At 40.0% G+C, this 13,313-nt stretch overlaps 1 protein-coding gene across 7 annotated transcripts in view; it reads right to left on the bottom strand.

Annotated features, from left to right (window-relative positions):
- Window positions 1-13,313, bottom strand: part of PDE8B (phosphodiesterase 8B) — a 256,090-nt gene that overhangs the window by 84,747 nt on the left and 158,030 nt on the right. For all 7 annotated transcript variants that reach the window (XM_037738186.1, XM_037738187.1, XM_017527688.2 and 4 more), the window contains exons 4-6: window positions 12,389-12,448; window positions 10,016-10,073; window positions 4,168-4,256 (exon numbers count right to left, since the gene is read on the bottom strand). In XM_037738186.1, the coding sequence (XP_037594114.1) occupies window positions 4,168-4,256; window positions 10,016-10,073; window positions 12,389-12,448 (207 nt within the window). The remainder of the gene's footprint in view (window positions 1-4,167; window positions 4,257-10,015; window positions 10,074-12,388; window positions 12,449-13,313) is intronic.

Genomic DNA, 13,313 nt, shown 5'->3' with positions numbered 1-13,313 from the left:
GGTACTTCAGACTATTATCATTTTCATTGATTCAAGAGGTTGCCTTTACACATGATCTTAGATCCAATCTCCAAAAGGTATTAAACATTCACTTTATGATTATCCACAAAGCATGAATTTTTCAATAAGTATAATGCCCCGTAAGACAAAGTAAATGCTTATCAACAGTTGAAATGAAAGGATATTGGTAGAAAGAGCATGCTATTTCCCACCCTTGCCCCCCCATGACAAACACTACCAGACTGTAATGTTTATTTAGGCTCTCAACCTCTTTTGGTTGATAGTTCTGTTTAAATAGAGCTGCAGCAAAATGAGATAATCAATTTGAGTCATGCTTCTAGAGTTTTAGAACTTAATTGCTTATATTAATTATTCATACTCTTCCGGCAGAAGAACCTTAGCTTTATTAATTTCTGTTCTTGGGAACCATAAAACTCTTTTGACTCAGGTATCTTTATTTTTTATTCTTCAGGTTAAAAAGTTGGAAAATTAGAAAAAAGAAATATAAGGGAAAGGTAACCTAGGTGTGGAAGCCCATGAAGTATAGGCAGTATCACCATTTTCCCCATACCTTCTTAAGAGCCCTTGAAGGTACAGAGAGAAAAGGTAAACATTACAGGAGTCCAGGTATAAAGTCTATAAATAATGTAGTGCTATGCTGAGTGGAAAGTGCACCAGACTGAAAAAGCAGAATGCCTGGATTCTACTCCACCACTGCCACCAACATGCTAAGTAGCTGTGATGGTTCTCAGTGTTTTCCTCTGTCAGTCATGGCCAGGTTATTGGATTACATGATCTCCTGTGTCCTTTCCAAAGGTTCTCTGTCTAGACTCCACTAAAACAACACACACACACACACACACACACACACACAGACGCACACTGTCTGGAACAAGGGTGGGACTGAGCAAGGTGGTGGCTTGTAGGGAAAAGATTCCAAACACAAGTCCAAATCCCACCAGGAGTCTGGGATGAGTTAGGAGCAGGGAGTGGAAGAGGTGAGAGGATCATGACCTTGCTACTTGTTGGCACTCATTACTGGACAATAAAGCAATAGGGACTGGTTATTTTGAGCCTTCACAGCTCAGTTTCAACCTCTGTAACACAATGGCTATCACACAGAGCCCATATGAGAATAAAGTGTCCTACAAATGTCTGTTAATACTGAGAGATGTGGTGTTCCACAGAAGGCAGAGTTTTGTGCATCAAAAATTTTGATTCTTTCTAAAACTGAGGAATTCCACTGTCTTAAGATTTGGAGTGAAATAAACATAATGACTTGGATGTAACTGCTAGACTGACAGATGAGTCAAACAATAGCTGGTACCACATTAGTATATACTGATCAGCCTAAACTCCTGTTAAGTAGCTAAATCATTATCTTTATTTTAGATAAAATAGATCTTTTCATGATAAAGAGGTGTAACAACCTCAGAAGAGATAAATGGTCATCATTTAATCTAGATAATCCTAGACACTCTCCATTTCATAAATTCTCTGTTCAACAGAGTAATTCATCAAATGCATACAGATATGTGATTTAGTTCTTATATCTTTAAAAGTTATTTTCTACAGGAGAATCTTAAAATTATACTACCTCTTCTGTTTGATCACATCAGGTGATCCTTTTTGTTTCCTGGTTAAGTAAATATGGTCCCTAGACATGGGACCTGGACAGAGGTGTCTACCTTCAGCGTTCACCATCACCCTGCAGTACAGACTGTCCTTGCAGAATAACAGTAATGCTACATATTTAGCTGCAGCTGGGGGTGGAATTGTAGGGGAAAGTATTATATAATTAGACTATAATTATTCTAGCATTGTATAATAAAGAGCCTCATTTTCCCAGTCTGCAACAAATGATAGAGTTGCTTGCCTGCCTTAGGGTGCAGGTATACGTACTAGATGTCTCTAAGTGCCCTAAGGAGTTGGGAGGGGCCATGGCATGGGTCACTGCGCCCATCTGCTGGGCCTAGATATAATATACCTGGGGAGATGCACATAAAATCATGCACATGTTCACACACACACCCAAAAGGGTCATAACTTGGATAAGGTTGAGGCAGAGCCCACCAAAAAGCAACAGCTGAAGCTTGTGCAGAAGGCAAGATAATCTATGTGCAGGCAAACTCTCTTTCCTGGGGCCACTACCTTCATGGGTCAAGTCCATTCACCAACTTCACATTAATTTGTATTAAGAACTGGAACCTTTTCATTATGACCTCAACAATGGTCCAATGTCCCCAACCAGTTCTAGTAAGTGAAGGGTCAGAAGTCATAGTATTTACTAAGTCATAGGTACTTAGAAACTTGCAAAGTTCTGAATCTAATAAGACCTTAAAAAGTCTTTGGTGCCATTACTCTAAACAGATTTCAGCAGTACCGTAACCTGAAGCCTTTTCTTTATGCACTTGTGTTGGCTGGGGATATTTATTTCAAATTTCCAGGCCTGCTTTTGCCTTGTTCATCATGGACAAGGTGACCCTAACATTCCTGGGGCAGCCCCCCAATGCCCCATGTGCACTGCAGAACCTGTATTAGCGTATCTCCTGGCACCTAACATATGCCATCACATGTAATGTTGCCTAAAAGAACAGAACCACTTATTTAAAATCAAATAATGGAATTGCCTATCAAAGCAATGAAGTGTTGCACTGTTCATTTTTTATTATGGATAATACATAGTTAAAGAATTATACCACAATAAAATCCCCCTCTTTCCAATTTTATTTATTGTGTAAACATCTAAAATAAAAATACTAAGTCTTTTTATAAAACTTCAATTAAAAACAGTAGAGAACAACAGGAATAATAAGAATTAATCTACATTATTAAAAGGCATAAATTATGGAAGTAAAAGCAACATGGGTTTCTAGAAAAATTCTATGAGGTTCTCTGAAGCTATATACATAAAAAGAAACCAAGGGATCTAACTTACTTATATGTTTAAAAAGTCCTTGGCAATATTTCTCACCAAGGGCTGTTAAAATACCTGAATTCCCAAAAAATCTGATTTCCCACTGGCTTGAGATTCTTTTTTAATACTTTTCTACCTAAGGAAATAACTGTTTATCCCCACACTTTATTTCTTAGAGCTCTCTACCCACCAAAAAGTAACTTCCCTGACCAGGGTGCACCCTAGAGGAACCTGCTTCTCTGGGTTTATGTCAATCCATTTTGCCTCCCTGGGATAGAAGAGAATTAAATTTGAGAGGGTTTTATCATCTTTGAATGATAATCAGTAATCAAGATAAGATAAATAATCACTATAATAGGATGCTCTCCTACTTATTTTGTGTTGAGCTTCAAACTGTCCATGACTTCTCTGTCAGCCAGAGAGAGAAGCCATGCTATAGGCTTTTCTGGCATCCTACATCCTGAAGCTCCTGGGGACTGGGCCCCACAGTGGCCCATGGGTGGAGAAGAGCCTCTTCCTTTCCCTGCTCTCTGGCTGAGAAGGGGGGATAGAAAAAAATCAGGGTCCAAAAAGCATGCCAGAGTGGAGCCTGAACAAAACCAGGCAGGAGCTAGGACCCTGGTATTCCAAGAGGGCCTAGGAGCAGAATATCCCCCATCCCAGCCTTCTGGCCAGCAGCCAGACACCCAGAGAATCTCATCCCTAGAATTGAGCACCAGTGACAACCCTGCTCTTAAAACACAACATGCTTGTAAAGAGACTTAAAACTGGTTTCTTAAAGCTACTTCATGCACATTGAGGCCATAAACAGACTTAATGAAATTGCTGTTGTGGTTACTTAGCAATCATTATGGTTAGCATGATAAATATCGCCATTAGTTTGCCCCTATGCATAACAATACAAGTAAAAATTTATAAATATTCAAAGTAGGAAGTAGAAAATAATCCTCAAAGGCTATTCTTAATCTCCATCTAATTGTGCAAAAATTTAACATTTTCCTAGGTTACAATTTTTAAATTCTGTAAATAGTGGAAAATACTGTCAAAAGAAGAAATGCTTCCAATTTATTTCTTTATATTAGGGGCCTCTTGGCTTAGATACTGCTGTTGGCCAGCTGCCATTCATTGCCTGTTTAAAAGCTTCAAAATCCCTGGTATTCAGCTATGAATCCATGAGCATCAGCCTATTGACAGATAAGATTTTCTAAAGAATTGTTAACCTCATATTACTGTCTCATTTTGCTACATACCTTAATTTGAACTGGGAGCGAACTTCCCCATGTTCTATTTGAATCAGTTCATTATAGCAAGCAATTATGCTGCTATTCTCCATAAATCTCTGAAAAGAAAGCAAAGATAATACATAAGACATATATAGTTACTTCCTAGAGCGTCAAATGGAAAAACTTAACAGTTGTTCCTACTCCCAGGTAACTCCGTTACATAAGACAATTAGTAGGTAAGATGAGATGAAACAGTTGTCAACGTGTTCAAAGTGCTTGTTTAAACCTATGAGAAACAACAGAGCAAGTAATACTGTACACTTCACTTCCTTCATAACAAAGGTAGAATAAACTACATTATGAACACTCCAGGGCATGGAATGCCTGCCTAGCCATGTTAATTACTGCAACATTTTGCTTCATATTGCACTAATAAAGTCATCTAAAACCCAACAGTCAGCATGTTCATTGTGCACCATATTATCAATGATCTCTTTAGAAGGGAGAGCCTACTCTTTACTTTCTTCCTAATTTTCTGAGTGCCTAACGCAGAGGAAAAGTTAAACATAGAATTCCCATATGATCCAGCAATTCCACTCCTAGGTATATACTCCAAAGAGCAGAAAGCAAGTACTCAACGAATACTTGTATGTGCATGTTCATAGCAACATCATTCACCATAGCCAAAAGGCAGAAACAGCCTAAATGTCCATCAACATTTGAACAGATAAACAAATTGTGGTGTATACATACAATGGATTATTACTTGACCATAAAATAGGAAAATACTGATACATGCTACAACATGTGTGAACCTCAAAAAAGTATTAAGTGAAGGAATCCAGACAGAAAAATTCACATACTGTATGATTCCACGATTATAAAGTATCTAGAATAGGCCAATTGATTGAGCCAGAATGCAGATTGGTGGTTGCCAGGGTGGAGGGGAGGAGGACTAGGAGTGACAGCTTAATGGGAACAGAGTTTCCATTTGGGGATGATGAAAATGGCTTTTGTTTGTTTATTTTGCAACGGGGTCTCACTCTAACTAGACAGAGCTGGTGGTTGTATAACACTGTGAATGTACTAAATGCCACTGAGTTGTTCACTTTAAAATGGCTAATTTTAGTTTCATCTCGAATGAAAAAGAAAGACTTTCATGTATTTCTATATAAACTTAGTGAATGAATGAATAGATAAGCAAATAATAACGCATGAGAAAATGCCACACACATTGTCATTCATCAAAGACCCATGAAGCACTCATTTATGCTAGGCCTGAGCTGCTCAAGTCCAGCATTTAAAGAAGGGTAGCCCCTTTTTCACATAATCCCTAAGTAATTTGGTTTACATTTCTTATATATGCTACATGATTCAGTGTAGGGTATACAGGAAGTTGAGCAGGCTCTCCGACATGATCATGTCAATAATTAATGAGAAATAATGAAATCAGAAATGAAAAGCAGGTAAAAAATAGTAAGAGAACAGATTTAAGGAAAATTCTACTTAGGAAAGGGGAAATGTTTTGCATTTCAACTGATTTAAAAAAATCATCATGCAAACCTTTCTAAGCATATGGCTAGCAAACGATTAAGTAGAGAGATCAGCCGGGCGCGGTGGCTCACGCCTGTAATCCCAGCACTTTGGGAGGCCGAGGCGGGTGGATCACGAGGTCAAGAGATCGAGACCATCCTGGTCAACATGGTGAAACCCCGTCTCTACTAAAAATACAAAAATTAGCTGGGCAGGGTGGTGTGTGCCTGTAATCCCAGCTACTCAGGAGGCTGAGGCAGGAGAATTGCCTGAACCCAGGACGTGGAGGTTGCAGTGAGCGGAGATCACGCCATTGCACTCCAGCCTGGGTAACAAGAGTGAAACTCCGTCTCAAAAAAAAAAAAAAAAAAAAGTAGAGAGATAAGCAGAATTCTGAAGTATTCCAAATCACATTCTTTTGCTTCTCAGGTAGCTATATAGGCGGAGGAGTAGAATACTAGGTCCTGCTGAAAGATGTATTTCTTAGGATTCTTTCACCCAAGTTGGCCAGAGGAAAAAATCAATCCCTCTCCTCACTCCCCTCTCTCTCTCTCTTTTTCTCTCACTCTTTCGCATGCGCGCACACACACACACACCCCACATATACACACTGGAGTGGATGGCTCCACATATCTGGAGTGGTTGGCTTCTGCCTGGCTTTCCCTGGGCCTCTGGTCCCCACTATTCCATGTGGAAGCTGGGAAGGGCTAAGGAAAGACAGGAAGCCATAAACACACAAAGTAGGGAAATACTTTCTCTTTGATTTACAGAGCAAATTTAAACATGGTTAGATTCCATTTGAGCTTTTAATTGGATAAAAGCTATTTATCAGCCTATCACAAAACTCTGCGGGTTGTTAGCTGATGTGTTGTAAATATCTGAAAAAAACCATGATAAACACGTTTTGAAAATGTTGGGATAAGATAGAAAGAGATGTATGTATATCATGACACTGTTCTGCCAATAATACACAGTCATTTCTATTTCTGCCTAGAAATAAATCTGAAAGGCCAATGGCATGATGAATAATTTTAATTTTTAGCTTATCTGTATTTTCTATAATAAACATGAATTTTGTGCAAAAAAAGGAAAAAAAATGTTGGGATAAACAAAGTTAGCAGGTTTCTTTACTACAGGACTCCTCAGAGCATTTAAAATGCCAATGTGCTATGTTGCAAAAGTGCTCTGTGGATTCTCAGGTGTGGGAGGGGGGAGAACTGAGTTTTCACTGATTCCCCAAACTTATTTGAACATAGAAGCTTTTTTACATGGACGATCTATTAACAGCTCTCGGTACACTAGTGTTTTGTGGAACGCTAGCTTGGGAAATCTAACTTTAGTGGACTCAATATAGAGATTGGAGTTAAACAACATGCATTTGCTTCTGGACTTTGTCATGAGTGTGAGCTCTGGCAAGTTTAGCTGTTTTGAGCCTGCTTCCTCCCCTGCAAAAATGGAGAAAATATCAAATCCCTCATCTGTAGAGGAGGATTAAGTAAATCACTGGGAACTGGGCCTGAGAATAAATCATAGCTCCCCACTTCCTACTCCACAGGAGGCCTCTCCATGGAGAACTGTGTCCTACAGTCATGCCCCCAACATGCCTGGCACATTGCACAGAGGCAGAATTCCATAAACACTTGTGAACTTGAACAAACATTGTTGCAAATAGAAAAAGAGGCACATAAAGCTGATATAAGAACAGTTGCAACTGTCCTTTGCTAAGATGCTGGTTTCCAAAAGCATCCATACAGTCGGCTGCTTATACACAGCTCCAGAGCCTTCCAGGGGAGTTGCTGTAGGATATGTGATAGCACAATGTGTTCCTAGATCCACACTCAGGGACTGCAGACTGAAGCACCAGCCAATTAGCTAGCAACACAGGGGTGAGTCTCAGCAGATGATTCAATACAATCCTAACAGCTCAGAGATAGAAAACAGCCTCACAGAAGGCAAGGGTAACTGGGATATTTGAAAAGGTGCTTGGGTAGAGAGTTGTGAAAGACAGGATTTTGCCTAAAAAAGGAGAACCACCACCTGAAGATCAGTCTCAGCTGATGGTGTGCCACAGAAACGCCAAGAGAGCTGTTGTAGGTGCAGCGTGCTTCTCCTGGAATGAGCCCAAGCTACTGGGAGCACCCTGACCTAACTGGCAAATGGCCTCTATCAGAGCCAGCACTGAAGAATACCAGGTGGTCCCTGACAGCTACTCTGTTCATGCTGTTCATGTTCAAGGGTTATTCACTGTGGCTGACTGCAAAACACAGTCTTGTCTATGTCTGGATAGAGGGAAATGAAGCCTTCCAGAGCACCATGGACAGGTTATAAAATGTGTAAAAAGAAAACAATGGAACTTTGGTTAAATTTTCTCAATAGCATTTGCACCCAAAGAGTGCCAGTTGTGTCTCCTAACTGTGAGGATATGTGCAATCTCAGCCTTCCAGACAAGATACTATCACTTCAAATGGCAGCAATTCTAAACCAATTTGAGGCAGGGTCACTGAACTAAAGGTAGAATTCCAAAAGGATACCCAACAGCACATACATGGGTCCTAATCAAAGAAGCCCACAGCGTGTCATTGCCATTCTCCAATCACCCCCCAGGTAAGGAGGAAAATCTATGTCCTTACACTCCATGAGGTCCCAACTCAAACCTGAAAAGGACAACATGGGACTGGAGTAGAGTCAGGTGGTCAATATTACGCGGAAGTTCTGTGAAGACTGTGAATAATTTTAGAGCTTTTTCTTAGAAAAATGAGTGAGTAAAGAAAATCTGTCTCAACCACATGGCTTCTTTGCTGATTTTTCTTTTGCAACTCTTCATTCCAAAACTCAGAAGCATTGTCTCATGCATTCTCATTAAGATACAGCACACAAGAATAGCTTTCAGAACCAAATGCCAACCCTTGCAAAAAGAGACAACAGGCAAGAGGAAAAAGTGTTAGGAGTGTGAAAAATATTGCAAGCTGGAAACATTCATTTCCATCACACATCGTGAGCCACTAGACTACCTTGAATCTGTTCTACAGCACTGCTACTTCCACACCGAAGCATATACCAAAGCACAAAACAACTGCATCACAAAGGTAGTTTTTGCTTCTCTGTGGGCTACAACTAAGAGGAATATATATATATATATATATATATATATATATATATATATTTTAAAGCCTGGAGTAGCAAAGCACCATTATTTAAAGCACACAGAGGATTTTCATAATTCACAAGGCATAGGCAGTACCCTAATTTTTAAGGAATACATCGCTTCACCTACTTGGGATTCAAATTACTCTTATCAAAAGATCTTGGGACGCTGAGTATGCCTAGTTAGTTTGTTGGTAAGTCTCTTTGGAGTAACCAATCTTAATCTTCAAGTTGAATATCAGTGTTATTCTTGATGATTATAGTTTAAGCCAGGAAGTCACAGGATTACTTGAGTTTAGATTATCAGCAAAAGCTTTATAAGTAAACCATGGTCCTCTATCCTATTAGCCTCCTAAGGGAAACTTTTTATTTTTTAAATAGGAGTAATATATATGTTTATTATTTTTAAAAATTAAGATATGAAGTAAGGTCTTCCACAATTTCTCTATAAGGACTTGTTTTACTATTAGGGAATATAGTTCTTTTAAACATTCATATTTTGAAGATCTTTTTCCTCCTCCCTTTATTCCCTTTCTTCTCTTTCAAGTCCATTCCATCATTTCCTTTCCATTTTCATGCACACAGCCTTGCCTCCAGTCTAATTTTTACCTTGAGATACTGGGTAAGCCTAGTTATTTAGTTTGTTAATGAGTTTCCTTGGAGTAATTCTTAATCTTCAAGTTGAATATCAGTGTTATTCATGTAGTTTGCCACTCAACCAATTTTTCTTTGCTGATGTTAACGGTTTAAACAGGGAGTTCACAGGGTGCTATAGTCATCATGGGTCTGTCCCTAGCATATAAGCTCTGGCCAGCCCTGATGAACAGAGGCTTAGGTGCCAATTTGGTGGACTTATCTATATATAATCACACACACATTGAATCTAATTGACTGTACTGATTTAAATAAGATTACTTTAGGATGACAGAATTTTTATCTGATATAATAAGCTGTGTTTTTATGTCATTGCATATCTGTTGCCAAGATTTATGGAGAAAACCTAGACAGCACCAAAGACAAAGAGGTTGACTGGCAGTTGCTCGTTACTCTCCCATGAGAACACAGTTTCTTCCTGTCCCCAACAGTCCTGGGCTTAATTCCCTTAACAGTTCTCTGTAGCAGCTTTGGCTTCCTGTTATGAGAGAGTCGGGGTTAAGGTGCCCGCACCTGAGAGAGATGCTGGACATCTTGTACATACCCTGTTGAATCCTGCGTGGAGAAGAGGAAGGACTGAGGCCTCTTCATGGTCATCCGATCTGCAGCAAAGCAGAAAATGTGGTCACTCAGCAGATACAAACCAGGGTTCCTCACACTGAAATACGGGAGAGAGAGCAATGAGGCCACACAGCATTAGCTCCAAGAGTGGCTTCCTGACAAGCACGTGCCCACGGGTACACCTGCCTTCAAGGACACAGACCCCACATCTACCTTCCAGATGCAAAAGAATAAAAGCAGTAGAGAAAACTCCAGCAGTGTAACTGGAGGTATCCATCTTGGTACACATGAGTGGCCCTTTCCAGCTCAGCTGACCTTTGGGGTTGAGCCACATGTCTGGGGGCAGTCCCATAAACGCACATGTTAGGTGCACTGTTCATGCTGAGACCACTATCCCCAAACCATCTGGAAGCAAGCCTCCCATACCAAAACTGAGCTGGGTCCAACTCTCAATGTGAGGAAGACAGCCAGCACTCCAGGCTGCTGGACCCCCAAGCCAAATGGGAGAGAAATATCAGCAGGAACATACAGTTAGAAGAGAAAGGGAGAAAATAAAAATGGATAATTGCCACCTAGTTCACAAGAGGGTTTGCTATAGTGAGCCTACTGCTGAGTCTCAGGTCTTCAGTTTATGTAGGTTGGCTTGTCATGAAAACACACCATCACCGGGCTCTCTATCACCATGAGAGAAACAGTGTCCTGAGACAGCCATGCAAGTAACATGGGGACATACCGTAAAAATTAGGGAAGAAAAATGGAATAAAAGGGATTGGGTGGAAATGCAGATAGAAAATAGGAACAGAAGTCCCAGTGCTGACTTGTGGCATTACCCATAGCTGATTCCTGCCCTAAGGGAAAAGCTATCTTACCCACTCTCTTTTTCTTCAGGAACTCCAAGTTCTACCTTCTCTGACTGTTAAATCAGCAAGGCCACCAAAAGGGCTCCAGGGTATTAATAATGGTTTATTTCCTAAGCTGGTGACACAGACACAGGTATTCTTTTTATTACTACTCTCTATATATGAAATATTTTATAATAAAACCAGAAAAAATCGGTGACAATCATAACAAATAAGCCATAGTCAACCATTATTTGTCAAGGACTAGCAAACATATTTGCCATATGAGTTGGAAAAACAAGAGTGTTTTGTTCTTGGACCCGTGTAATAAGCCAGGCTTGGGAAAAATGCTGTGTGACCTTCAACATTTCTGGTATTGATGTCCAAGACTCTATGACCTTATTTGGATCCCAGAGTGTCCAGAAGATAAACGTCAAAAAGAGGGTTGAAAGATGCTGATCTTACGTCTCGGTTCCCCTCATTCGTTCCCTGGGGAACCTTACCTCCCACCAGAATGGAGAGGTATAATGAACCTGTGGGGACAATGTCTTTACTTTCTCTGGACCACATCCCGTGATGGGTATCAAACAAAATAAGAAGACACAGCTCCTAGGAAAACACTCAAGGAGTAGCAGGTAAGTAGGAGTCTTTAGTAAGGGCAAGACTTTGAAGGCACGATTTCTTGCTGTATAAACATGGTTTTGGAATGAAGCATTTCAAGTCCCCTGGGCCAGATTTTCCTTGCCTTTGTCACAGAATTTGTGCCAAATGCCATAATAAGGCCAAGTCCAACAGGTCCTAGGCCCTAATTAAGGTCGTATTCTCTCTGAAGCTAAATATAGCCACTGAATGACTACAACAACTTTTGTTACCTGCCAAGATTCCCAGCACCGTAGCTTGTACAGGCAATTTTCTTTCTGTTGGCTATTTTAAGTGCTGGCCATTTCAGATGATAAACCCAGCAGAGCATTCTCTCATTCTACAGTTTCACTGCACCTACAGTGCAATCCCTTTTCTTTGCCTTCCAGCACTGGTATAAACTCCACTGTCCCGCCTCTAGACACATAATGGTCCCAACATCAACTCCACAACCCTTGTCTTGTGGATTTAGTGCCCCTTTGTTCTCATGCTTGAACATGTGTGTTTCTTCTTAAATGAAAACAAGCATATCCCTATCCCTTTTCTTCAAAGAAAAAAGATAAACTGGAACAATGTTTTCTCCAGACCTCCTCCTCCTTAAATTTTCCATTCATTTCTGGCATATAACGAGTAAACTTCTTCCCTGAGGTGTATGACTATGTGCTAACGGCAATTACATAAGACACAAAGAAAAACCTAAATATTTCCAGGAACTTGTGAAACAAACAAAACCCCCAGAGCAAGATCAAGATCTAAAACTGGTGTTCCAGGATGGAAGATGTACCCATCACTTAGATAGCTCAAAGACCAGATTACATCTGACAAATATTTCAGAATGGACAGCGCTCCTTCCAGCTGGGGATGGGAGGTGCACTTACATTCGTGAAACCACTGCGAGGATCACCGTGTGCTCGGAGGGATTTGTGGCCCGGATTGACCTGCAATTAGAAGGTTCCAAGTCAAACAAAGTGATCTGGGCTTTGTTACATTAAATGAATGCGGAACTTCTTCACATTGAAAGTGAAAAAACATCAAGTCTTTCTCTAAAGAAAAGGTCCCAAAACACATAGAAGACAACAAAGATAGATGCCCTTGTGGATTAGGACAATATCTTCATTTCATTAAAAATTTTTTTCTTTTAACTCCTAGGCAAGTATCCAACAGGTCAGACCTGCCAATTTTCCACTTAAAAAATTGGCAAATTCCACTTAAATTCCATTTTTTAAAATTGAAATTTCACTCTGCAAAATAAAAACAAATTGGCAATCCTACAAACCTCTTCTTATCAGTATGTACCTGGGGGAGCTAATTGGGTTTGATCTTCTTTCTTTTAAAACAGCAGATAGTTCAGAAAGTTGACCTTGTGATAAAAATTAAAGCACTTGCTGGCAGCTGGAGGTACAAACGCTGGTTAAAGCCAGGTAAAGATGGTACAAAGAGTCACTTCAGTTTTTTAGTCCTCCTGTAGCTTGTGCTTAAATACTTTTACATAACTTTGTCATGAGGCTGAGAAATGTTGCAATGTAGAACCTGTCACTGTATGATGTTTGCTGTAGAAGGATCATCTGGATATAGTTAGTTTATTCCCTAGGAATTAAACAGGACCAAAAGAATCAGGATATAGAATTTTTAGGTCCATGAATCTTCTTAGCTGTGCCATGCTGCAGTTCAGATTCTGCACTGTTCTGGCCAGGGGGTTGTAAATTGGACAAACTTTTAATAAAGGCCCTCACCCTTGAATCTTGGTGTGAATCAGCATGCTTGCTTTGACCTATTCTCTTGCTCTGGCCTCTTCTTATTTTG

The sequence above is a fragment of the Cebus imitator genome, unplaced genomic scaffold (assembly GCF_001604975.1).
Source record: "Cebus imitator isolate Cc_AM_T3 unplaced genomic scaffold, Cebus_imitator-1.0 Scaffold50, whole genome shotgun sequence".
In the NCBI taxonomy this organism is placed as follows: domain Eukaryota; kingdom Metazoa; phylum Chordata; class Mammalia; order Primates; family Cebidae; genus Cebus; species Cebus imitator.
This window is presented reverse-complemented; position numbering and strand designations above follow the sequence as displayed.